The sequence below is a fragment of the Chiroxiphia lanceolata genome, chromosome 16 (genome assembly GCF_009829145.1).
Source record: "Chiroxiphia lanceolata isolate bChiLan1 chromosome 16, bChiLan1.pri, whole genome shotgun sequence".
Taxonomy (NCBI): domain Eukaryota; kingdom Metazoa; phylum Chordata; class Aves; order Passeriformes; family Pipridae; genus Chiroxiphia; species Chiroxiphia lanceolata.
Window position 1 is genome coordinate 14,061,336 of NC_045652.1, and position 26,362 is coordinate 14,087,697.

The following is a 26,362-nucleotide window of genomic DNA, read 5'->3' on the forward strand; positions in this document are numbered from 1 at the left end:
TTGAAAAGAGACCAACACTTTTAATTCCTGCTGAGCGATGCCTGGAGGGTGAATTACAAAATGCAAAAGCAAAAGGAAATGGAACCGTTTGGTGGAGGTGACACTGGGAAGAGGGAGGACCCTCCATGGAGGGGACTTTGTGATGCTGAGATGTGGCACCACATCCCGGTGCCCGTGCGGGAGCAGCTCCTTCTCCAACGCCATTGCTGCTTGTTTGATCATTTACAGTTTATTTCTCAAACTGTTCTGGGAATCTGTAAACACAGAGACTGGCTCTGGACCATCACCTCTGAAGTCTTTCTGTTCAAGACAGGATCCAGCACTGGGCAATTCTGGGACTTGTTGAGGCTGGTGGCAAGGGCGGAGGGGCAGATCTATACATGGCTGCTGCATGGTGTGGAAGGCAGAAGCAGCCATTTCTCTCCCTCCCACCCACTGTCCCTGCAAGGCAGTGAAAAACAGCTGGAAGGCACTGGGTGCTGGGGAAAGCAGAAGGACCCTCATGTGGCCCATAAGGGAAAAGGAGGGACTGGGTGGGTGTGGAGGGGGCCGGGGCATCAACAGGGCCAGGGGTGAGACATCTGCAGAGTGCAGACAGGGATTGACTCTTCCCCTGGGTCTTCTCCATGCTAGAGTTTCCCCATGGGACAGCTGCCGTCCCTCCACCCCCCTTGGGCAGTGGGTTGGGTCATACATTCATATCTCTGTGCTTTTCAGTCACCTTTCTCTGAGTATTTGCAATTGTGCAGAGACACTGCAGGGCTCTCTGTGGCGGGAGACCTCTGCAAAGTGGAAACTGCAGTTCTGGATGGGGAGCTTCCCTCTTCCGAAAAAGAGGGGGTTTGTTGTTGGGTTTGCAGCATGTTTTGCTGTTGTTGAGTTTGCAGCAGTTTCCCCTCTTCCTTCCCCAGCTCTGTTTGAATCCTCAGGGGCTCCTGAACCCTCTCTGTTGCTTCGTCTGAGCTTTTATCTGCTTCCCATGGCTCTTTGGCAGCATCTTCAGATGATCTTCAGGAACAGCTGGAGCCAGTGCTTCCCCATGCTCAGAGCTCACTTGTGAAATGCCCTTCCAGTCCAGAGGGAATTGCTTTTTCCCCTGAAGATCTCCAATAATCACTGGGGGAGAAGAGGTCAGGAGGTCCCGCACTGTGTAATTCCTGTGAGAGCATCAGGAGCTGCAGTGACCCGGAGTTGGGGACAGAAACCTGGGGACAGGGACCTCCATCTCCCGTGGGCTGTGGTGAGGAGATGCCACCACGCTCGGGCTGTTCCTCTGATCACTTCCAGTGCTGCAGGGAGCTCGGTCAGCTCATTAAAGGTTTGCTGGGCTAATAATTAGTAGGATACATCTCAGTAGGAAACAGGGAAATCTGACAGTGCGGGGACCAGAGAGGCACGAGGTACCTGAGACAGTGCTCTGCAAAAGGCAAAGGGACAGGAGTCCATTAGGGACCTCAGTGGTGCCACAGCATTTCCATCAGAGCAGCAGTTACGGGGCTGCCAAAACCTCAGCAGTGCCGTGGGATTGTCTCAACTCTCCAACCACCAGTGGGCAGATGCACTGGGGGTTCCAGGGTGGCACTGAACCCCAGGGAAAGGAGCCTGGCCAGGAACTTGTGCTTTTGCAGAAGCCTTTGGCCCCCAAAACAAGCCTGGGCTGAGTTTTTAGGGTGAGCCCATGGGCAGAAGTGCTCTCGGCTCAGACAAGGAGCAGTCGGAGCAGGGATGCCTGATTTCCCTAAGGGAACACATGCCCTCTCACACCATCCCTGCCGCTCACTGGAGCACCTGCCATGGCCAATAGCTGCTTTTTTCTCCCTGATTCAGACTAAGCCTGGAGCTTCAAAGCTTCCCAGCGATTTTGCCTCGCACTGATTCTCAAGTGTATAATCAAAACAATTTGGGGGCTGCTGGTCGGGTGCCAGGAGGCGGACAAAGCTGCTGCTGTGAAAAGCCTTCCTGCCTGGGTTTTTGCAGAAGTTTGAAGCTCATAAGCCTTGAGGAGTGTGGGAAGGGCTCTGGAGGAGCCAGAGAAGGCAGGGCTGGGCAGGGGTGCTCGTAGGTGGGGGAGCCTGGCAAAGCAGCTGAAACTGCCGATCAGCAAACGTACCTGTGGCTACTTGTTCTTCACTCCCTTCTGTTTCTGCCGGTAGATTTCCTCTGTGAAAGGCCTGTGGTTAGGAGGACGGGAATTTGGGGAGAGAGGGGACAGAGACAAAAGAGAGGGGCAAAAGAAGGGAGGAAGAATTAAAATCAAGATTACTGTGCACCCAGAAACTGTCCTTCACAGGTTGGCACAGCCTGACTATTCCTGTGCCATGGCAATCCTCATCTCAGTCTCTCTGGATTGTGGAGCAGCTGCAAGCTGCTTCCACCAAGGACCATCCCTGTGCTGCATGGGACAAGGCTCAGCACACACTCAGACTCCCCTGCATGCAGACCATACCACTCTGCATCTTCTCCTCCCTTGCAAACACAAAAGACCTTTCCCTGCTGCAGTACAACTGCTACTTCTGGGAATTATTCCAGTCTGTTCCATTCTCTGCTGCCAGGCTATTGTGGTGCAAAATATCAGAGAAGCCCATCCAAAGAACTACAAAATGCAAGCACTTCTTGTAGGGACTCTTCAGAGGACACAATGAGTCGTCTCACTGCCTTCCTTATTGTTCTTCCACAGACAAAATCAGGCATCCAAAAAGAAAAAAGATCTCATTTTGATAAAAACAAACAAATGCACAAATGTTCCTAGAACTCAGCAAATAGTTCCAGAGCGGAATCTGCCCATTATCAAAACAATTGAAAAACAATCCTCTGTTTTCCTTCTTCCCCTGCTGAATTAATTGGAAAAAATCATCTCTACTTGTGCAGTTCTCCGAAACCTCGGGAGTTAAAGCTGGCAGAAATAATTAGAAGCTCTCCAGTTCTGCACAGCTACTCACCCCTCATACAGCATGGCGATTGTGTAGGAAATTGCCACTACAGCTGTCAGCAAAAGGCCAGCTGGGCTGGCGTGCCTGTTTTGAAAGAGAAGGAAAAGATCAGGTAAGTACACGGGCTTATGCAAGACCTGGCTGAGAAAGTGAAATGAGACGCTGGGCTCCATGAGAGCTCTCGCTCATTAAACAGAAGCAAACAAAAGGGCTGAGGTTTTTTTTTTGTGCTCAGTGTTAACTGTCTCAGACAGATGTTACTTGGCAAAGACTCTTCCCCAGCCTACTTCGGTGACTTATTTTAAGTCTGATCCCTGCACGTCTCTGCTAGAAGAGCTTCTGCTTTGATGCTAAATCCTGAGATTATAGAGATGTTTAAGGGCTGAGCAGCTGCTGAAGTATGGCTGTGGCTCCCAGCCCGTGCTCTAAGGGAAGTGCCTGATGTCCCAGAAAGATGGGCCACCCAGGGTGCAGGGGACTCTTGGCAGAGAGAGCAGTGTATGGCACCCTATAGATCAAAGTGGAGGCTGAGCCATCGCAGGGATAGGGATGGAAAGGGATGGGAAGGTTCCTGTCTGCCCTTTGAAAGGTGCTGGGGTGGGTGCTGCATCTGGGCTGGGTGCTGGGGGCTTGGTTCACCTCTAAACCCATTTCAAGATGTTTTAGAAACGTGTCCTGTCACCTCCCAAGGCCCAGTGGAATGGTGTCCTCCAGCAAGATTTCACCAGGCACAGCACAGTGGACTGATGCCATCCACTGCTCTGCACTGTCTGGTTGTGGGCCAAGGTGATCAAGAACTGTGGATGCAATAGAGATGGCTGTGCCTTTTAGCACTGAGGCCAAAGATTTGGGACCAAAAATCCCCATCACCTTCTGCTCTGAAGAGAGGTGTCACAGAAACATAGATGAGCTGTGAGAATGAGATGAGGTTTAAGGTTCCTTCCAACGCAAACCATTCTGTGACTCGTGCTGCTGGGAAAACATGCCTACAGAGGAGGGACTGAGCTACCTAAACCTCATACTGGAGCCCTGCTCAGGTACCACCTGGCCTCATCGCTTCCTGAAGAGGCACCCACAAATCTTCACCTTTTCATTGTTTTCATTTTGCAATAACTTTTCCCTCATTAGGAAGCTTCGGGCAACTTCTTCTTCTCCCCAACCCCTGCTATTACATGCTTAGTCATGTCTCCTCCTTGATTCCTATCAGAGAGAACAAATTTACATGATTGTTTGTTGACAGCAAGACCTCTAATTGCATCATTTGGCTTCGGCTCCGGCTCTGATTTATGCAGCCTGTTGCTGTGAGTTAGAACACTTCCCTACCAGAGACACACAAAGCTGTCCCTAAACAGTGAATGCTCCATTTGTCTTGCAGAAGAAATGAGGCTGCTGGATGCAGGTGATGAGCAGCATTTGGGTGAACTGTTTCTCTCCTCTTACAAGCTCAACCTACATACTGGGCAAGGACTCATCGTAGCAGTATCAATGATGATCAGCCAGGAAGGTTTTGTGGTCCTGGCAGGGCTTTTTTTTGGGTAGGGAGTCTGTCCATCCCCAGCCTTGCTGCAGCTCCCCATGGGAAGCGGGTTGTTGCCCCACTTGATGCTTTTAAGGCTGGAATGAAGTCAGAGGGTAGGCTGGTTTATGTGATGTGTTTATATGACCTTATGGATGAAAATAATCAATCCTTTGGGCTCTGACACCATGATGTGGAGTGTGATACATCACCAAGGGAGAACAAACATGCTCTGTGTTTTAGGTCTGACCGGAACCAGATGGCAAACACATTCCTCCAGCATCCCTCCCACTACCACAGAGCTGAGACTTTAGCTCTGGCTTCCAAGGGCAGACACCAACAACTTCTGTAAGCCCTGGCACCTAAGGAGAGAGCTGTGACTCCTCAAAAAAACCTCAGCAACTGGAAGGTGTCCAGAGAAGGAAAATGGAGCTGGGGAAGGGTCTGGAGCACCAGGAGCGGCTGAGGGAGCTGGGGGGGCTCAGCCTGGAGAAAAGGAGGCTCAGGGGGGACCTTCTTGCTCTCTGCAACTCCCTGACAGGAGGGGGGGACCCAGGTGGGGGTTGATCTTTGCTCCCACGGAAGAAGTGACAAGGGGAAATGGCCTCAAGTTGTGCCAGGGGAGGTTTAGATTGGATGTTAGGAAAAATTTCTTCCCCAAAAGGGCTGGCTAGCCCTGGCACAGGCTTTCCAGGGCAGTGATGGAGTTATCATCCCTGGAGGGATTTAAAAGCTGTGTAGATGTGGCACTTGGGACATGGTTTAGTGGTGAACATGTCAGTACTGGGTTAATGGTTGGACTCAATGATCTTAGAATGCTTTTCCAACCTAAATGATTCCATGATTCTGTGAACTGAGATCACAGGCAAGAGAAACAGCCAAACCACCGTGAGAAGGGTTGTGCTGAGCTTCCCCCGGGCAGGCGGGCGGTGCCTTGGTGCCACTTTGCACAGCTCCAGCAATTTGTTAACAGCAATTATTTGTCATGCCTCACTGGCCTTAATGGTGGCAGCCTTTTAACGAGAAAAAAGAAGGCAATCACTGCTGTCTCGAGCTGCTTAGAGCTGCTTTTGCCCAGAATTGTGGTGGAAGACCAAACAATGTGCACCTGGTGAGAGGGGTGAGAAGGGATTCTGCAACAGAAACAGCTCAGGAGGGTTTCCGTGGATTCTGCAAAGGTTCTAGGAAGTAGCTGATGGTTGCCTGATCTTAAAACAAATAAAACTCTCCTTGTAATTCCTCCTGGTTCTAATTCCTCCTCCTTCTGCTTTGCTGTGGGGGTCATGGTGAGGTATGGAGGTGGGTCATCCTGCCCCAGGTCTGTCCCACTCTCCCCAGCAATATCCATGCTTTCCACCGTGCTGCTGCCAGTCCTGTGGCCAGCTATCCTGCCCAGCGCTGTCAGCAGTGAGCTCACTCTGGCCCTTGTGCACCCTTTCCCAGGATTTAGACCCCATCCCAGTGCTGTGGCTCTGCAGGAAGGGAAACAGCCTCATGCAAACCAGCCCTGATGGCACCGGGGGTGATTTCAATGCAGAACAAACTGCAACAAGCTCAGTGGAGACAGGAGAGAAACCATCAGCTTTACTTATTACCAGGGCTGCATGGCTGAAAAAATGACTAGAGAGTGGCAAAGCACTTAATTTTTTCCACCCAAGTAGAGAGAGGTGGTCACAGTCAGGAGCACCAGTGTAAAATATCTAGTGATAACAGCCCACAACACTCCACAGGCTCCTGAAGTAAACACAGCCGGGTGTTTTTCCTCCTGGGTAAATAAATAAAATTGTGGTATTAAATGAAAACCACATCAAACTTGTTACACTGATAGAGTATATTGCTCATTTGTTGCTAAATTACAGCCTATTCATTTCCTCCTAAGCAGGCTATTAAGCTGTGTTGTATCACACGAGAAGTGTTTCGGAAGTGTTATCACCGTGCAGTGGGGGAAAAGGGTGGCTTGGCTTGTTTTGCTTTTTTCAGAGTAATTACAGGGTCACACTGCTCCCCATATCAATGCCCTGCCGAGTGACACCCTGCACGAATTTGGCCCTGACTGTTGATTTTTCCACGTGCAGAGCCTGCCAAGGAACTCGTTCAGCTGCAGAGCATTTGCTGATGCCTCCTCTCCCCAGCACTTGCCCGCTATTTATTTTTCTACAACTAAAGCTGCAAGTCTTTTATGACAGCACAAGATTTTCCACGCACAAAAATAGCCGGAGGCCAGAAGCCAGGGCATGTTGCACTTTCCCTGCCATTTAATTGCTGACTGCCATCATCAAGTGCCCCCTTCGGGCCCCTGGTTGCAGCTGGCACCTCATGCCCTGCCAAACACAGACCCCACACTCACCCTACAACAGAATGTGTTTGTAGGGACATGTACTCACATGAGGGACCAGCCCAGGTAGATGGCTGTGCTGCCCCAGTACATGGGGTATCAGGACGCTGAAGGGAAGCTGGTCACTTTTGCCTCCATCAGGATGCCAAAGTAATCACCTAAGAGCAAACAGAGAGTTTTTGGTTGGTCTCCATGAAATTGGGAGTCACGGCGGGCTTTTGGAACACTGGTACCTCCCTGTACCACGGGCATCCCTGCCAGGGATGCAGAGCAAAGGGGTTTCACTGCTGACTTCCAGGCTGAGAAAACAGCAACAAATAAGTCGCCTGTTTACTCTGTGCCTATCAGCTTTTCCGGGAATGGCTCTTTGCCCGTGAGGAAGGTTCCTGCATTGCAGTGAGGTTTATGGCAGCCACATCCTCATCAGGAGGCAGCTCTCAGGTCCAAAATGGTAATTCTGGTTTTCTCATTTGAAAACTGCCTGTTGGATGCACTTGACGAGGAAGTAAGTGCATAGGATCAAATCCATTTAATGGGAAAATAAGCCCAGTGCCCTATAATGGTGTTTGGAGATGTTATAATCATGACAACCACCACCAAATGCCCTCATCCAGTGCCACCCTCATCTCGCAGTTCAGAGAATTTCTCAGAATTTCAGAAAATAGCACCTCTGCCTACAAAACACTCAATTATCGGCACGATGATGATGATGATAATAGGTGATTGTCATCTGTAATGAGGAAAGCTTTCAGAACTGTCAGAATCCAACCAGCTTCCCATCTACCTCAGAGCGATCCTTCCACCCTCCCGAAAGGAGCTTGGAAAGGAATGACAGCAAGAAGATGTGTAGCTCGTGAGCAGCATTTTGGGGGTGGGGGGGTGGGTAAAGGGCCAGGATGCAGATTTTTGGTTGTGTTGGTTCTTACAAGTGAGACCACAAAGCACCACCACATCTACAAGTGCTTTAAATCCCCCCGAGGATGATTCCACCGCTGCCCTTGGGCAGCCTGTGCCAGGGCTGGACAGCCCTTCTGGTCCCTGTTCCATGTCCACTGTAACAATTCCATGTTCCTTGTCCCCTGTACAAGACAAGCATTGATCCGTGAGGAGCAGTGCCAGTCCATCAGCCCAGGGCGCTGCCACCACCCCGGGCTGTGTTCCCAGCTTTGCTGCCAGCCTGTTTCCCTGACCTTGGGCAAGTCTCCTCTGTCCCCTCCTGGTGCTATTGTGCACCGATCACAATATCAGTGCTTTCTTACGGCCACAGAGGGTGGTGAGGATTAATGTATGGTGAGAAAGTGCTCGCAAATCTAGATGAAAGGCATTAAGGAGAGCAAACTATTCAAGGTATTATTATTACCTGGATCGCAGTGTAATTTCTTTGACCTCACATGGTGCTAAACATTTATTTCTAAGGATAAACAGCCCCTGCCCAATTACACAATGCTTTGGGCTTTAACTACAGGCCACTAAGTGAGATAATTGCCTCGTATTCATACTATATGTTCTCACAGTTACTTGGCAATACATCTCTGAGATTGTTCTGGTAGAAAGAACACATCACCCCCTGCCACAGCCCATTTCTGTGCTTTTTTATGTGTCAAAATGCTTCATTATCCTCTGCCCGCCCTTGCCTTTGGGCTGAACACCTCGCTCCCCAAATGGCAGTGGCACTGGGGAGGTTCACACAAAGCCCTGGGTCCATGGGGCTGGCAGGGGCTTCTCTGTACCCGGCACTGGTGGGGCTGTGGGACCCTCCTGGGAGGCTCCCCACAAGCAGGAGCACACTGGCAGTTTTTCCAATGTAATCTCTGCCTCTAAACCTGCACAGTTCAATGAGCATGACCACCAGAGAGGTGGTTTATGTTTTTATGTTCACAGGAAAGGACTGTGTGTTGTTTTGTGCAGCATCAGCCTCGGCATCTCCTGAGCCTCCATTAAGCCCCCAAATCAGGAATCAGCTTCTTGTAAAGCTGAGGGACCTTGGCAGCTAACTGGAGGATTTTTTTCTGCTGGAGATCTGTATAACCATCTCACTGCACCTGGGATCATAGCAGCAAAAAGCCATTTGGTGCATTCTACAAGGTCCCCCACGGTCCCTAGAGCCTGACCTAGGCTGAAAACCCACCCCACTTCACTCTGGAGAACCATCAGCTTCTCCAAGCCCAGTAACAGACTTTGGTCAAGTCGGATTGACTTGAACTCTTGGTCAGTGCTGGAAGGAACAGAACTGGGGTACAAAACAGATGGGCTCAAGCAGGCAGAGCCGACTTTCTGTGCCCTTGGCCTCAGGATTTCCAAGTCCTTGTCACTGTTTTTTTTGGGAAACGGGGCAAACAGCGAGGTGGAGGGTGCTGAAGTGATGCCCAAATCCCAGCATGGGCATGGCACAGACACAGGGCACCAGGAGATGGATCTGCCAGGTAGACCTGCATCCAGCTGTTGCAAGCAGAGGCTGGTGCTGGTGCTGCTGTTCGGGAGATGGGGTGGCACAGCAAGGCTTGCTGGAGAAGGGTGACTCACACCGCTCCCACTGCACCGTTCAGTGCACACTTCAGAGACAAAGTGTTCTGCAGCTGCTCCAAAGCTCAAATGTGCTGTAAAGAGGGAATCTAACAGGCAGCTCTGATGTGGTCCCTGTGCCCTCCCTGGTTCAGCCCTCGGTGCTGTAGGAAAACTGAAAAATTAAGGGTCAAATCCTGTTCTGGTAATTTTTGAAGTGCTCGCGTGTCAGAGGTTCTCTCAAAACTTCTCTTGAGCTCAGCTATAAATATTGAGAAGCAGCTGGATGCCCCTTCTAGCCAAAGCAGTGCAGCCCTTTGCTACCTGTAACCCCTCCTCCTCCCGCAGCGCCAGTGCAGCACTAAAATCCTGCATGCAGGAGGATGTTGGAAATACAGTCCCAAGTGAGTCCTGAGCAAGAGACTATCCCATGTGAGATCCTCAGAGACCTGCAAACCCCTTGTCTTCCCCATGGCTGGTTAAGAAACCACGCTGAGAGGCATTCTCCATTAAGAGTTTGCTGACTTGGACTCATGGACTCAACAGGGAAGCTGTTACTGGTCCAAGGACAGATGTTCTGTGGGGCTCCAGCTGGGCCATGCCTCGGTGGTACAGAGGTCCCAAGCCAGCCTGGCTGCACTAGCATGTGGTCTTGTGAAGTCCCCACCCTGACTCAGCTCTGCCCTGTTACCTGCCATGCACTGCTGGTAGAGGGAGCTGGTCCCTGCTGCCTCATGCAAGGCTTGGAGCCGGGCAGCCTCAGCCCGGGACACTCCAGGGAGAGCCTTCCCGGCAGAGTGGATGGAGCAGAAATGCCCCATGTGGACAACTAACACCCATCCCTTCCCTGCCCCGGGGGACACAGAGGCAGGGGACAGGGCCCCTCTCACAGCTTACGCTGAGCCTGACTCACTTGTTTGCTTTCTCCCAGCAGTTCAAGTCCACTGGATCCTCTGTTGGATGAATCAGGCTTTACGTAACAACTCCAGACCTGGCTGAACTTCAGGAGCAATTCAAGCAGCTCTTGCTGGCGGGTGCTCCTGTGCCCAGCCCTCTGGACATGTCTCCACAGGCACAGCATCACTCCGGGAGGCTGCAGGTGATTTGGAGGATGCTGGTGCCCAGTAGCCTGAGCGACAGGGGTTGTGATACAGGGCTGCACATGAAGGTGAGGGGATGCATTCAGGAGTGCTGAGCTCTATTTCTGGCAGCAGGATTTTGGCCAACTCAACACATTTCTTTGCAACTCACTTGATAACCAGGAAGGCTTATTTATGTCCCTCTCTTCTTCCTAGCGACGCCACAGGAGCTAATTGAATTTGGTTTGTAAAGCACTTGCAAAAGCACAGCCTAAATGCGGTGTCAGAGCTGGGGCTGTGATTATTTCAGCCAGCGGGAGCTGCCCCTTTCCTTGGATATTTATTGTTCCTGTCTCTACTTTATTTTTGAATTCCACACATACTGGCATGTTTTTAAAGCCAACAACGCTAAAAGAATTACTCTCTAAATGTGAAAGCAGGCGCAGTGGAAAATGCCTTCTGCCATAAAGTGGCAGATAAAAGGATCTGTCAACGAACATTCAGGTTTATTGCAGAGGGAAGAGCAAATCAGATCCTGCCTTGGCACGTGTGACAAGCAGGTGGGTGCTCAGAGCAAAGCTGCTGGACAGTTCACACCCACTGTGCTGGTGCTGCTCGTGGGGTCTTGCCCTTGCACCTTTTCTGGAGGGTGTTTGGACTGGCAGACGATCAGCTGTGCTCCAGACTTTCAGGTTTAACACTGAAGGTGATGGGACTCGCTGTATAAAACCACTGCACCATGTGAGGTAACAGCATGGTTAGATCATGCTTTGCATCATAAAGCCCTGAAGGCAAGGACAAGGGAATTCCTATGGGACTCTGCCCTAGCAAGAGATCCCTGCAAGGATTAAATGCACTTTCTGGTTAAACTGTTGGATTTTTAGTGCTTACCTAGGAATGTCCCAGTGAATCCCAGTGCTAAGAAGCTGGAGATGACAAACAAGGTCCCCACAGCTGAGATGGCCACGCCTGAGTAATAGGTCCAGTGGCAGTCCCAGCCCTCCAGCTTTGGCTGGCTCTTCATGGCTTCTGTGAAGCTGTTGGAGAGACAACAAGGGCTGTTAAAAACAGCAACTCATTAACAACATGACCCACCTCTCCCTGAGAGATGGAGCTTTGGGAGAGAATGCTGCTGAGGAGGTCCCTTCTCTGGATCCCTTTTCCCACCTGGACCTATTCAGCCTCCCAACAGCAGAAGCAAGGAGCCGAAGCCTATGAGCAGCCAGGGTTTGACCTGGGGCAGCTATTTCTATTCACAACCCTTGCTCACTCCTGGAAATACCAACCCCCCTGACTTGTGATATCAACACCTTTGTCTCGTTCACCAAATCCCAGCTTTCATCGTGACTGGGAGCTCTGGGACAGGCGCCTTTGCGAATGCCGGAGGCTGCGATGGCTCGGCACAGGACTCGAGGGGTTGGGAACAATCGGCTGGATTATCTCGTGCTCCCACCCCCGTTCCCCTCCATCAAAATATTTTGCAGCGTTCATGTGTTAGCCACGTGCCCAGGAGTGATTCATGGCTGCAGCCTGACAGTCAGGGGGAGGATTGGAACGGCGAAAGGAAAATACGAGAGACAAGGCGTTTTCAAGTGTGAACACAGCTCCTCCGTTCCAGGCTGGCTCAGGCATTTTGGGTCTGACCTTCCAAACACTCATTTGTGATTGGAATAACGGTGACCCCCTCCCTTCAGCCCCTTGAACTCTGCCCAGAGCCGGGCTTGGCAGGCTCAGCATCGCACATGGCTCCGACACAAACGCACGGTGACAAAGGAGACAACGCTGTGATTAAAAAAACACCATTAATAACAGCGAGAGGAGATAACAGACCTGCAGACCTCTACACAGTGTTTCTCCACATGTTGTTGACACATGAGGTAGGAAACTTTGAGCCTTTTTTTAATGAGCACCCTGGAGGCTGAAATTCAAGCGGAATAACAGCTATCCCATGCTTCTGGCCACTGCTGCCTGTGAGTGGCGGGCCAGTAGTGCTGCTCCTGCCTGCGGTCCCAGGTTCCTCGGCTGGAAAGTGCTTCCACAGTGCTATCTGCAGGGTTTGGGATAGTTTTTTTTCCCTGATGTCCCTCTTCTCTAAGCACTGCAAATCCCTGGATTTTTTCTCTGTTGCCCAAATAAAAACTGAGAGAGACAGCCAGTCCTGCCTTCATGGCTGATGGAAAGGCAGCTGGAAATCTTTTGAAGGCTCAAATGATGGTAAGTTCAAAGCACCAAGAAAGTCCAGGATAATATTTAAACTCTGTGGTTTAGGGACCTGATGATATTTCTTGTTCTCCTTGGAGCTTGTTCCTACTAGACTTTCCATTGTTGACAGGTTTTTAGGACCCCAGAACAAGACATTTAATCTTCGCTTTGGACTGAAGCAAGGAAACAAAACATGGAATAAATGTAACATGCCTGGGAGTGAGCAAGAACACATCTTGGTGATTTACACTCCGGAAATTACAGAGAAATTCCCTTTTCCACGGAGCCAAGCACAGGCAGAGGACGACAACGTGGCCCCAGGTGATGTAATGGTGTCCCCAGGCTGGCCCTCCTCCAGCACCCAGCACAGCTCCTTGCAATCACCAGGCTCACACTGGATTAGCTTAAAATCATTTTTGATGGGAAGACACAAATCGGGCTGCACTGTGAAGCAACAGCAGCTGCACACCCCTTTGCATCACTTCCCCAGTGTTTATTTTTAAATGACACAAGTCTCCTCTAAGAAGAAGCCAAAAAAATCCATGTCCCTGATACCAGCACTGCCTGGGTTTGGGAGGAAAGCAATCCCCCTGCAGGGATGTGTCTGTCTGCCTGAGGAATCCTGGCCTGGCTGTGCACTCACAGCACACCGTGACATCCCTGGGGATGCTCTGGAGCTCTTTGGTCACACAGAGGAGGATGCTAATGCCTTTCACAGCAGTGGGGTTTGGCTCCACATCCAGCCAGGACCTCTCCAGACGGTAGCAGCACTGGGAAGTATCTCAGAGCAATCAAAAGTCACTGCTGCTGATCCCTGGGGAGGCAGGTGCTGAGCTGGAATCTGCCTGGATCCCAGGCCCTGGCAAAGAGATGGCAGAGTACAGAGAGACACAGTGAGAACACAGCCCTTGGAGGCTTCTTGCTCTGGATAAGCTGGACTCACACTGTCTCACATCCTTGAGGCTCCTCTATCTGATGCTGGTGACTCGACTCTGTCTTGGAACATGGAACAAAAGTGGCTTCAAGAGCATGAACTGGTTGACTGAGAATCAGCACTGGAAGTTTTGTAACCAGCACATGGTATGGTTTGTTTTGGCAAAGCTGTCTCCCCTGCTCCAGATGATCACATCCTTCCTTTCCATGGTTGGATAGGCCTGCATTAGTTATTCTCATCAGCATGTCTCACTCGGTTCCCTGCTGTTTGGCTTACAGCTACAGAAGGAGGTGTTTGCACGGAGATAATGGACTGCCTTTCCCTCTAGGAATGGTTTATATCTTCCTAAACACACTCTCTATTTGCATTAAACATGATGCGCTCAGGAGTTTTCAGAATTGGTAAATAAACCTTTTAAGCATTTAGGGTGCTGGGCCATGACAAGCAGCACAGAGTCATCAATTATTCCAGCATCTACAACTGCTCCTTGATGGTGAGGGAGCCTCCCTGGCTATGTTTCTCCCTCCCTGGTAGGGACAGACAAGGTTTTGGGCATTTCCCTTGTTAGAGCACCAGTTGTGCAGCCAGTCCCTTCCTTCATGTGCCTCTAAGTCACGTTTGTTACAGCATTTATTTCTGGCTGCACAACAAGGCAGTGGCGCAGCTCAGCACCCAAGAGGACATCAATTAAATCCATGCTTTGTCCCAGTACCTGGAATTGCTTTATGTGCCGAGCGGAGCGATTGCCATGGTGAGGAGGATCCATCCCTCGTACCAGCGCAGGGGAGGGGCGGGGCTGCGACCTACTTTGATCACAGACCTGGCTGCTGTCGTGAGGATGGCTGCCACCAGGGAGGGGCCTGGAATGTGCCCTCAGCTTTGGAAGAGAGAAACTGGGGAAATGGGGCATCCCCTGACATCTCCCCACGCTTGCCAGTGTGAAGCGTGACACCAGAGCTACACACTCTCCACCAGCTGGGAGAAGCCCAAATCCATCAACTCTGCTCTGGCCAAACTAGCAGATATGGCCAATTCCTGGCAGGATGGGAGCAGCCAGGGAAGCGGGCATTGTTCTGCCCACACTTCCCAAAACAGAGAGGCACTTGCTCAGGCACAGCCACTACATTGCTGCTCCATGGGAATCACAGACTGGTTTGGGTTGGAAGGGACCTTAAAGGTCATCCAGTTCCACCCCCCTGCCATGGGCAGGGACACCTTCCACTAGACCAGGTTGCTCCAAGCCCTGTCCAACCTGTCCTTGGACACTTCCAGGGATGGGGCAGCCACAGTGGCTCTGGGCAACCTGTGCCTGTGTTTCCCCATAAAACATTTCCTCATAAAAGATTTCTTCCTTATATCTAGTCTGAATCTCTTGTCTTCCCGTTTACCACATAATAAACCCCATGAACTGGAAAACCACTCAAAATGGTTCTGAAATGTGGGGATGGACAAGTCATGCTGGTGGGATCCCAGGAAGAAAGTGGGAGCAAAGGAAATCGGCAGCGGATCCTCTGGCTGGGACACTGACAGGACCAGGTTTGCATAAGCAGGCGCTGATTTATTCAACCAGAAAACTTAACAAACCAAGCCCAAAACACATCCCCAAAGGCCACATGAAGAAGAAAGCCTGGAAATATTGTACTAAGAGAGAAGCTGAGCTTTTTAGGTCTTGCTGGGGGCCTCTCTCGGTGGCCCCCAGCAAATGTATTTTGTCATCCCTCTCCTGCAAAGGAGGACAAAGACCTCATCCAGCAAACTGGGTCGCTGCGGAGAGCAGCCCAGCAGTGCTTCCTTGCATGATCCCAAAAATCAGCCTGGAAACTGGGGCTAGCAAGTGCAATTGGGGCAGAATTGGGCCAGGGGCCAGCAGGCAGCAAGGAAGCAGCGGTGGTGCAGGCAACCAGGATTTCAGTGACACAGCCACCACTGCAAGGTGCCACAGTCACCGTGCGGGATTTCGGTTCATCCCCACCTGAGGTTTTTTCCTCTCAGCTAAGGATGCAATGGGGATAAACCACCCGGTAGTGCCCAGCAGCACACGCTGCAACAAAAGATCTTGTTCATTTGAAAACAGCAACCTCGACAACACTGAAATCGTCCTGCTGATACCACCGGCAATTGTCAGCCCAGCCATCATCTTCACAGCTTCTTTTGCCAATATGACTTGCTTTTCTGACAGCACTGGTGTGTGTGTGGTGTGTGTGTGTTATTTCGGTCAGTTGGGGGCTGTGGCAGCTTCTCCCCCCACCTCACATCTCAGCTGCCTGGTTTCCTCATGTGGATGCCGTGGGCAGGAGGTGCCGTCGGCTGCCTGGGGCTTTTCCCGAACAGCCATCAGAGATTGCCGGCAGCGTGGCTCGGAGGGGCATCAGCTCCAGCAGGCAAAGCTCGATTCCCATCATCAAACTTGGTCACTTCTGCACACAGGGCCACGTGGTTCTGGGATCGATGCCGTTTACGGCAAGCTCATTCATGAGAGGCACTACCTGGCAATGACAAACAGCCCCTTTCCTGGCAAAACCCCATCCCAAGGTGGATTTATTTTCCTGGAAGCGTCACCTTCAAGTGAGAAATCCACACAGGAGGCAATGTGTACAGGACTTCATGCCAACCAGCAGTGTGGTACCACCGAGCATGTTGCCAGTGGCACTGCCTCTTTGAGATTTATTTCCACTGGGACATCACAGCCCTGGGTACCCCAACCCCCTGCAACCCCCTTTCAGGTGTGCACGTGGGTGCTGCCTTTAAGCTCAAGGAAACCTCCCAAGACCTGAAGCTCAGAAGTTCCCACGTACCGCCCTGAGGTGGGCTGTGCCAACGTGTGCCAAAGGCAGCACGAAGGGCTCAGAGGCAGCACCAGCAACTAATTGTAGAGCTGATGCAGGGAAAGATATCAACAAGGTGGTGAGGGAAGAGAGACTGACACTGGATGCAAGTCTGGAGGACAGTGAGGTTGTCACGTCCCATGTCACACAGATAACAGTCACAAACCGCCGGGCCAGCACACGTGGTGCAGATGGTTCAGAAGTTCAGGAATTGTTTTCCCCAGATAAGAGTCTCAGCGATGGAAGTTCCCTGCTTCTTGCAGAAAGAAAAGGCTGTAATGAAAATAATCATTGCACCTACGCAATTAAGGATGCTTGTCTTGTGCACTTGACTAGGCAGGTCCCACCTGGTCACAGGTCACTCCAAATTGCAAGCCAAGATTGCAAGCTGATAATGAAGCTCAGAGCTGGGAAGCACCTAATTGCTTAACTGAGCACAAAGACATCCCTCTTCTTACATGCAAGGCATTCCTTTGGAGCCAAGCTGGCATGAGAGCATCAGTCCAGCTGTGGACAGGACCACGGCACAGACCCCGCGTGGGGTGGGCGGTGAAGCAGCCGCACAGCCCAGCTCCCGGGTGCTGTCAGTCGAAATTCCAACCCACTCCGAAGCTTCTGTCTGCTCTGCCCTCCCCTCCTCCGCCCCAGCCTGGAGCCTTTCAAAAATTCATTTGCGAAAAGGAAGCAGGTTTTTAAAACCAAAAGAGACATCCCCTGGGCTCGTCATCACTCCCTGGCAGCCCCCACCCACGTAACAAGTCCCCAGAGGAGGCAGAGAGGAGTTTTAAAGGCTGGATTACAGCACTGGAGGTGGAGGGACCCCCGAGGCTGCCTTTTTGCTCACTATCAGCAGCCTGCATGCTCTGCACGAGCAATCCCGACCATTATGCCAAGCACAGCTTCCATGGGGCTGAGGAGCAGCAAACCTGCTCCCACCAGCACGCCCAGTACAAGTGACTCAGAGAATAAAATGAAGGGAAAAACAAAACAGCAAAAGCAGGTGAGATGTGTCCCTTGCAGCGTCCCTGGCTGCTGAGATGACGGTGCCCGTGTGGTGCAAAACCCCTCTGGTCAGCTGAACCCCACTTTGCACCTGGCTGGTATCTTCATGCAAGGGCAAGGGGCAGGATGAACCCTTCCCAGGAAGCAAAAGCTCTCCAGGCTTGAGCAGTAAGCCTTGGAGGGCTCGCTGGGCTGGGAATGAAGGCAGCAAGTCTCCCAGGTATGTTTTGGGATAACTCCAGCAGTTGCTGCTCTGATGATCCCCCTGAAACTGTCCCATTACTCCCACAGTTAAGAGCTAAGTGCCTTGCTTGAACAGCCTCCAAAGCCTGCTAGCCATCACTCAGGCCAACTTCAGTGCCAAGGAAAGGTGTGAGAATAACCCAACCATGTCGAAACATCTGGGCAAAATCAACTTCCCACTGCAGTCATGTGAAAGGCTTTGGCCCATTGTGGTGGGCTGGCATCTCATCTGTGTTCTGCTAGGGGTGAGCTGCCCCATCTTTTCTCCTCCAAAACTAAGGTCCAGATGGGGCTTTTCCAGCCCCCTGAATTGATCTTGTTGTTTCTTCAGGGCCCGACTGCTGTGCTGTGCAGGCAGAGCCAAACTCAGTGAGTCTACAGGCTCATGACAGAGCAGAGCCAGTGATGCCAGCCCTGGTGGGGCTCTGAGGGCTCTACAGGGGGAATGTGGGACATAGTGCTGGGACAGACAAGGCCCCTTTGGCTCTCCCAGCAGTTCCCAGTCAGTGTCTTGTCAGTGACCCAGTGAGCCTCACTGACCCAGGAGCCAGCAGGAATGGAGACTGTCCTTCCATCACCCATGTTTTTAATTAAAGGCAGGGACAAGGCTTTGCATTGCTTCCCAGACAACAAATGACTATGTAATTTGTGCAAGAGACTGTTGAGACATTCCCCAGCGAAATCCAAGCTCTCTGTGTCACTGAGACATCAGCAGCACACACACATGCCCTCTGAATTGCCTGCATTCGATTACAGACCTGTTCACTGCAAGCTTTCTTAGTTTCTGCAATCAGCAGTAGCTGGGACAAACACAGAAGGGCAAGGGCAGGTCCTGGTGTCATTTCCAGGAAGGCATAGCTCTTAAATACATGTGCAAATTCCAACCAGAGATCTCTGCGCCTGGGAAATTACCCAGAGTACTAAACAACCCATTAGCTCTGACCCTGGTATAATTGAATCTGGGAATTTAGTGAGTCTGTCTCGACTAACAGCAGTGAAGATAAAGCCTACCAGATCACAGATAAATTGCTGGCATTGAGGAAATCTTCTGCAGTAAAACCTCTCTGCTGCACTGGGAATGCTAAAGGACGTATTCCCACGGCGTACGGTGTATCAGCCATACAATACTATTAGCAAGCCCAGGTAGTGTTTAGAGATGGCAGATAAGAGTTTCAAGAGACTGTTTGCTAAGTGCACAGGTAATCCTGCTCTTCTGCACTCTTCTTAAAAGCAGCTTTAATTTTATGATTTTTATGAGAAAATTAAAAAATCCTGCTGTTACATATGATCCATCCTGTGCAAACAGCCCTCCTGTCACCTGGGCTGCTCACAGGGGAGAGGAAACGTCCCCAGGGAGCAGAGCAAGGAAACCTGTGACACTCAGTGGCTGGTGAAACTGATGGGTTTGGCCATCCTGCCACATCCCTTGTCTTTATTACAAACCCTGGAATAAATCTGCTGCGGGCTGGAGTTATCCAACCATGGAAGAGCAATGCACTGGGGCTGGATTCGGCACTGCAGAGCAAATATCCCTCATCCCCCCCACTCTATAGGGGCATTTCTTTCCATGGATACACGTCAGTAGGGTGAGCTCCTTACCAGTGGCTCCGCACACAGTTCAGCAGCAGGATCACGGCGCCCAGGCAGTAACAGGCAGCATGTGCAGAGCCGAAGACTCGGCTGAACACTCGTGTTTTGTGCTCCAATCTGGCCACCTGGAGGGACAACAGAAAACAAAGTGGGTGGTTGGGGATGCCTGGCACATGCTGCCCCAGGAGCCCAAATCCCACAGCCTTGGTCTCACATGTTGGGGACACTGTCTGTGTGGCTTTGTGCAAGAAGCAAGTGGAGGCCACTGATGGGACATGCCTTGAACCAAGCCTGGGGATGAAAGCTCCTTCTCCTACCCATGCCAGACCCTGCTTGCATTGCATATGCCCTTGTACACCAGGTCAGCCAGCAGCATCAAGGCCTGGGTTGATGGAAAAAATTCAAAAAAAACCACCCTACACATTAGTTTTGGGGAATATGACGCTTGGCATTCAACAAGGCTGAGAGCATTGCTAAGAAGGAAAACAGATCCCTGAGGAGATGCACCACAGGGACACCCGCTCTTATTTTCTAGGATGTATCACCTCCTGTGTCCAGCCTTGGTCTCAGGGATCACATCTGATCCCGGGAAGAACCCTTCGCTGTGCACATCCAGAAAATTTGCAAGCGTTCCCTCAAGCTTGCCCAAGATAAGATCTGCCAGCCTTGCCCAGAGAACTGCTTCCATTTGTACCAGCTGAACCAGCCTGGCCTTCATTAGCACTCAGCAATTGTAGCCATTAGGGCTCATCTGCCCTCCTCACCCATCCCAGTGCAGCAGTGACAGCCTGGGACCCACATGTATACAGGCAGCATCCCTGAGGAGGCATTAACATCCCTTACAGCACACTTTTCCCTGGCTGCAAGGTTCAGCTGTGTTCTGCAGATGCTGATGGGCCCCTGCCCAAACCGCCCCACAGATGAAGGAAGTGCCCTCTAACCCCAGGAGGCTGCTGCATGCAGGTGGCTGGAGCTGCTCCCAAAATCCGCAGGACCAGATCCACCCCAGCCACCAAATCCAGGCCCTGCACTCCCAGCTGATAAAAATCCTTACAAATACTTTGCTCTCTGCCTTTCCTGTACCCCTTGGAAAGCTGTCGCTATATTTATCGCCCCTCTTAGGCTCCATTTTCAGGTGCCAAGCCGGAGGTTTGGATCAGACATCACACCCAAAATTCCAGCCAAGGAGAGCACACCTGGGCAACGAAGCAGGAAGTGGGAGTCAGCAGAACATCTCGGCACCAATTTGCTTCTCAGACACGGCTGGCACTTGATTAGTTTCAAATGTACTTCACTCCCTCGCATGGGGCCTGGGCAGCTTTTGGGGCCACCTGCAACCCAGCTCTTCATCTACTCTGAATGTATTTGGTAATTTATTGGCTCAATTTGAGCAGAGAAGGCAGCTTTGCAGGTCTCGCTTTCTTCCCAGGCTGCTGCAGAAGCACAAAGTGCTGCTGGTGGAGGGGACTGATGGCTTCAGGAGGGGGGAACGATGAAAACCTCTGATAAGCAGGGCACTGATTTCACATGCTGAGAGCTGATTCAATTAGTTATGCAATGATTGCTCCGAAATTACAAATCCACTCATGACGAGAGAGCTGCTTCACTGCCTTTTTCTGGCTGGTATAAATAGTTTGTATTCTAAATTGAATTTAAAACACTGTGCGTCATGCTGCTGCTAAAATCGGAGCTGCTGTTTGAGCGCTGAGAGAGTAGGAAAAGAAATACAGGGTGAGTTACCACCTTGGAAGTAAAAGAAGTGACCATCTACGGTGACGGAGTCACAGATGAACAAACACACTCCAGCATCGTGCCTTTGATAGTAAACACTTCTAATTCCCTGGAAATTATTCTGCGGTGCTTTGCATGTGAGATGGCAGCTCCTGGCTCCTCAGAGACTTTGCAGAGCATCACAGTGGCGCAGAGCTGGCTGAGGAGAGGCACCCTCCGCTGGGATGGAGGGAAGAGCTTGTGTGCTGCTGGGAGCCCTCGAGGTGGGCACTGTAATTACCCTCACCTTTAGAAAGGCACATCTGGGCAGCCAGGGCGAGGGACGCTTTTCCGAGCCCTTCCGGCAGCAGCTGCCTCGGCTGCGATGGGATTGCTCCCAGCACAGCCCAGTCTGTGCTGCATCACACAGCTGGGACTGAGCCGCCAACTCTTATTTAGCTGTCACAGCCTTCAGATGGGACTCTGGGCTCCTCTCCGAGCCCACACAGGAGTCATCCCAAGCAAAGCTGGTGCGGAGCTGGAAGCGGCGGCACCCACTGGGCCCGCGGCGATATTTCAGTGGCAATTAATTAGTTCCGGTTCTGGTTCTATTCCCTGAACAACTAATTAGTTCTGGCTTGGTTCTAATTTTCTAATTTTAGTCATTTCGAGCTAATATTAGCTCCTGATCGACCCACAGCTAAGCAGCTGCCTTAATGGTTTTATAAAATCATGAGCAGACATGTTATTATTTACTGCGTGGCGGATGCAAAATGCTTCCAGCAGCTTCCATGGCTGCGTGTGGGACAGAGCAGGGCTGAGACCATTCCTGCTGTGCTCTTTGCCCTCCCAGCCAAGGCTGGCACTGTGCTGCCCATGGGTGAGCACAGCACTGGGAGAAAAGTCCCACACCACAGCTGTGTGTCCTGGAGAGGTAGGGAGAGAAGCCTTTTCATTTTTCTTCCAAGTTTGGAAATGGAGTTAATACAAGGAGTTCCTGACTTACCCAAGGGTCAAAGCAATAGAAAAAATTCCTTTTCCAAAGCTCCCAGCCCTCTGCTTTCACTTTAGGATACTTGGTGAGTGCCGTAAGTCATTTTTTTAATGTTTCCCCCAATGCTCATTATTGAAATAAATCAGTGAGCGGATGTGGCTGCAAAGCTGGGGATGCTCTTGGGTCCCATGTTCTGCCTTTGGCAGGCCATTCCGGGGGCAGGCTCAGCTGGCTGATGTTCCCAGGGAATTGCTTCCTTCTAGACGTAAATTCAGGGATGATTTCTACGTAACCAATCCCAGCCATCTCCCCAACCACCCGGGCAAGTGCGTAAACAAAAATGAAAGCTCCAGCACGCATTCCCAGTGCCTGCCTGGATGGAAAATGGAAATGCTCTGAGTTTCCTTTTCTTTTTTTTCGGGCTGGCAAACCATCCCGAGGCACCTCGGGAAAGGCCACAAATAACCACTCGAAAAGCAATTTCATCCCATGAACCTGCCTCTGCAGTGATCAACGGGAAATGCTCTTTCCAGCTCCCTGTGCATGGCAGACCACGGCCTCTCATTAATATTTAGTATTTGTTTGAAGGAAATTGATTCTTTTTGTCTGCAAGGGAACCTGGCTTTGGAACACACTACATTTTAATTGCTCAGTCCCAGCTCTGAATTAGAGCCTTTGTGCTCTTCCATGTGATTCCACTGCTATATCTGGCTCGCCCCAGAAATGGGCAACGAAACCAGATAACCCAAAGGCTCAGGACAAAGGGACATTTTGCATCTCGATGCAAATCAGTCATTTTATGTCCTCACACTGCCCTATCGCCATGGCATCCGAAAAAACCGAGCAGGAGCTAGTGAATTTAGCCTTGCTGGGAGGCTGGGATGGATTAGCAGCTCCCTTCAACCAAGGAAAACTGAGGCACTGAAGGGTTAAGGCCAGTGCCTGCTTCTCAGCTCTCCCAGGAGCAGGGTAGAGGGGATGTGTCCACATCCTGCAAAATCCTGGGTCTACCTGGGGAGATGCTCTGCGCACTTCTAGGGATGCTCCAGCCCTGGTCAAATCGTTGGCATAAATATATTCATCGTCCAAGTATGGGTCAGAGAGCACCTCCCACAGGGGAAGATGTGCCCCAGTTGGCTCGCAACCCGCTGAATGGGCAGGAAACTTGATACTGCCCTTATTTCACCTACGGGGACCAGAGGCACCGACCTCTTCCTGTTATGAAAAATCCATTTTTGCTTTCTGATTCATTGTAATGCCTCATTAAAGCATAGCAACATTCTCTTCTCTCTGCTATCCACTGCTTGGATGCTGAAAGACCACCCTCCTCGCAGCTATTACATTTACCTAAAAGATAGACCTGAGCACCCAGACCGTGGCTCTGGTGCTCCCAGGAGCAGGCAGGGAAGCAGAGCGAGCTGGAATGGAAATGTGAGCACCAGGACTGGCTGACCTTTGCCAAATGCCAGAGGAGCCAGCCCTTCTGGCTGTCCCAAGTGACTGTGAAGGAAATGAGTGTGGCCTGACCTTACCCCTCCTAACGAAGTGTGCTCAAGCCCTGCTGCAGCCAGCAGCGCTCAGTGCAGGCAATCCATTGCCAAAGTGATGTAGGGAAGCACCTACAGTTGAACACCATGACTGAAAGCTCCAGCCTGGGCTCCTGTGGCCACTGAAGGCCAATGTCTGAGTGCTTGTGCCCCTCCTAGGTGAGAAAAACTCTGTATTTCCAGGAGGTTGCAAACCTTAGGAGAGACTGGGGTGGGGGGGGAACTGCAGGACTGGTCCTGGGGAGGATAGTGCATGGCAACTCCGAGGGGCGTGTGGGGGCTGCTCCTGCAGCTCCCCTGCATGGCAGTGAGCCCCTGGCACAGGAAAAACACCAGTCAAGGCTGGCATGTGCCCATGTGCAGGCTCATCTGAAACATCGGCACACCCGGGACCAGGCACCGGCACGGGCTTTCCAAAGGCATGTGCAGAAAATGCCCGGGGGACTGGCGTGCCATTGGCAGCAGGAACATGATAGTAGAAGCTCTGGGCAGCGAAGGCAGAGAAAAGAACAGAACAAACCACGGTTTTAATTTGTACAAGCTGGTAATTATAGTTGCTATCTGTCTGAAATCTCTATTTGAGTTTATTAAATATGTTCTCCGTGGAAGGCCATTCAGACAGGAATTATCAAGGTGTTGCAGCAGAGGAGATAATGCCATGCAGTTTTCAACAGATCAAGGGCTGATTAGGAGGAATTAATTAGCTGCTTAAACAGTCCTTGACTCGCTGCAGCAATTAGCCGTCACCTCCCTGCAGTCACGTTCCCGGCGCAGCAGTGCTGGCGATACAAAGCACAGAACTGCCTTCCCCGTGCTGCCCATGAGCACCAGGCCAGCCCCAGACGGAAACATGGCCCTGGGAAGGGGTCCTAAACCCACAAGGGCTTTAAACCCAGCCCATGGGCAGGGCCTGGCAGACAGGTAATGGTCTACCATGCACTCACATTGCTGGTCAGTGACTACCAACACAGGGCACATTATGGTGTCTTCCCTCCTGCAGCCTTTAGCAGGCCAGTCCCTTCAGCATCCCTCATCCACCACCTCTTCTATACTATGAACCACCAGTTCTCAGCTGTGCTTCTCCAGTTGGGCCAGCAGATTATTCAGCAGTCTTTAACCCACATGCCATCGCTTGCAATCCCTTTGGCAGGATGGCAGCATCAACTCTGCCCATCTGAGCTGTCCCCCGCCCTCCCCAAAGCCCTCATCCCACCCATCCCTCCGTCCTGCCACAGCACTGCCTGCAGTCCCTTGCTGCTCACCCCCATTATTCCCAGCACAGCCCGTGGTACAGGATGCATCCACAGGGCACAAGTGAGGTGGGCACTGGCTCCAGGCCTGGCTGGGAGTGGGTGCCACAGGGCAAGCACTAAATCATGGAAAACCAACACTGCAGAGCTGCAGGCTGAGCTCTCCCAACTGCACTTTCCAGGAGGAGAGGCTGGCACTTGGGGTGACCATGAGATCACCACGAGACTACAAGTCCCTCCTGCCAGCACAGTGCCCAGAAGGAGGTGGTCACAGGCTGTCAGCTCCTGTCAGTACCCCAATGGGTTCCACTTTGTTTAGCTGCTTCCTGCCTGCACCAGGAAAAACTGCGGCAGCTCTGGACTACCTGATCCAGAGACTGAGTTATTTCTCTGAAGGTTCTCAGGGCACAGACTCTCCATTACAGAGAGCCATGAGATGGTAATATAGCCTGAAAGCTTTTTAGCAAGTGATTAAAGCTCTGCGAAGTTCCCCCACCAAGTACTGGAGCAGCAGCTTCCAGTTCATGCAATTAAAACACTAAAGTGATATGAGAAGAGACAGGCACCGTCTTACCACAGTTTCATGTGGACTGTGAGGCAAAGCAGGTCAGAGACTGTGCCCACGCAGCTTGTAAAGGCTTTTTCATCGTAATGCCCCAGGGAAAGATGCACCCAGAGATGGTTTGATGATGAGCAACAGGTGCTGGGGACAACAGGTGACAGCCTGTGCCCATGCACGAGGAGCCAGAGCAGGGCAGGAACTCCTGGCAGAGACTGAAGGCTCTGGGCAGAGGCTTTGAGGGCAGAGACCTCACAGGTTGTCCCAAGAGATGGGGATGGGCCAGCTCAGCCACAAAAGGTCTCCCCAGGATACTATACCAGCTCGTTTTTCCCCTCTCCCATTTCCCCACTGGTGCATGGCAGTAACAGCTGCCGAGCAGCCAAGGCTTAGCTCACCGTGTTCTGCCAAGGTTTTCAGTTTGGAAAGGAAAGTGTCGATTTGACGCAAGGAGATTTTTACCATCGCCTTTCACGGGCTCTGGATGGGGCGTTGTTGTTCATTCCAGCCAAAAAGAAACAGGAGCAGGGGTTTGGAGAGACAAGGCGGTGTGTGGACTGGTTGTGCAAGGACACTGCGGTGTGGAACAGCCAGCTGGAACGGTGGGGCTGCACAACCAGGTGACAAAGAGGGAAAAGCCACACGTTTGCAGGCTCTCACAGTGGAGCAGTTGGTTTGGAACCACACAAAGTGCTTCAAAAACAATGGAGAACATCCTAGGGGCTGAAGAACAGAACTAGCACAAGCAGAAAGCAGGGCAAGCTCCTCTCCAAAACCAAGGGACTGGCTGTGGAGCTGCAGTGCTGAGACAAACCAGCGTGACAAACCTCACTGCCTTTAAAGCCCATCACGCAAACCAGCAAGTTAAGAGGCTGAAACACAAGCTGGAGTGCCTCTTCTAGTGTCTCTTTTCCAATGAATGCTAATGCCGAGGGGGTCAACAGGGTCCAGTCTGAGCACTTTGACACAGGGAGAAGAGTAAAGTGACTCACTTCTTTAAAAGTGGAAAGATATTAAAGAAACCCAGCCTGCCTCCACTAGGTTTAGCCTAAAAAAATAACCCCCCCTGCATCCATCTCCAGTGAAAGTAATTGGACTGAAACGGCACAGGTCACCCCAGCTAACAGCCTTGAGTTGGGGAAAC

General features: G+C 51.4%; 1 protein-coding gene across 1 annotated transcript in view; it reads right to left on the reverse strand.

Moving 5' to 3' along the window:
- PEMT (phosphatidylethanolamine N-methyltransferase) overlaps positions 1 to 26,362 on the reverse strand; it is a 41,335-nt gene continuing 14,973 nt past the window's right edge. Inside the window, 6 exon segments of the mRNA XM_032704241.1 lie at positions 1 to 1,417; positions 2,111 to 2,171; positions 2,940 to 3,014; positions 6,831 to 6,939; positions 11,254 to 11,399; positions 19,168 to 19,283. Coding sequence (XP_032560132.1) covers positions 2,117 to 2,171; positions 2,940 to 3,014; positions 6,831 to 6,939; positions 11,254 to 11,399; positions 19,168 to 19,283 — 501 coding nt within the window. The 3' untranslated portion in view covers positions 1 to 1,417; positions 2,111 to 2,116.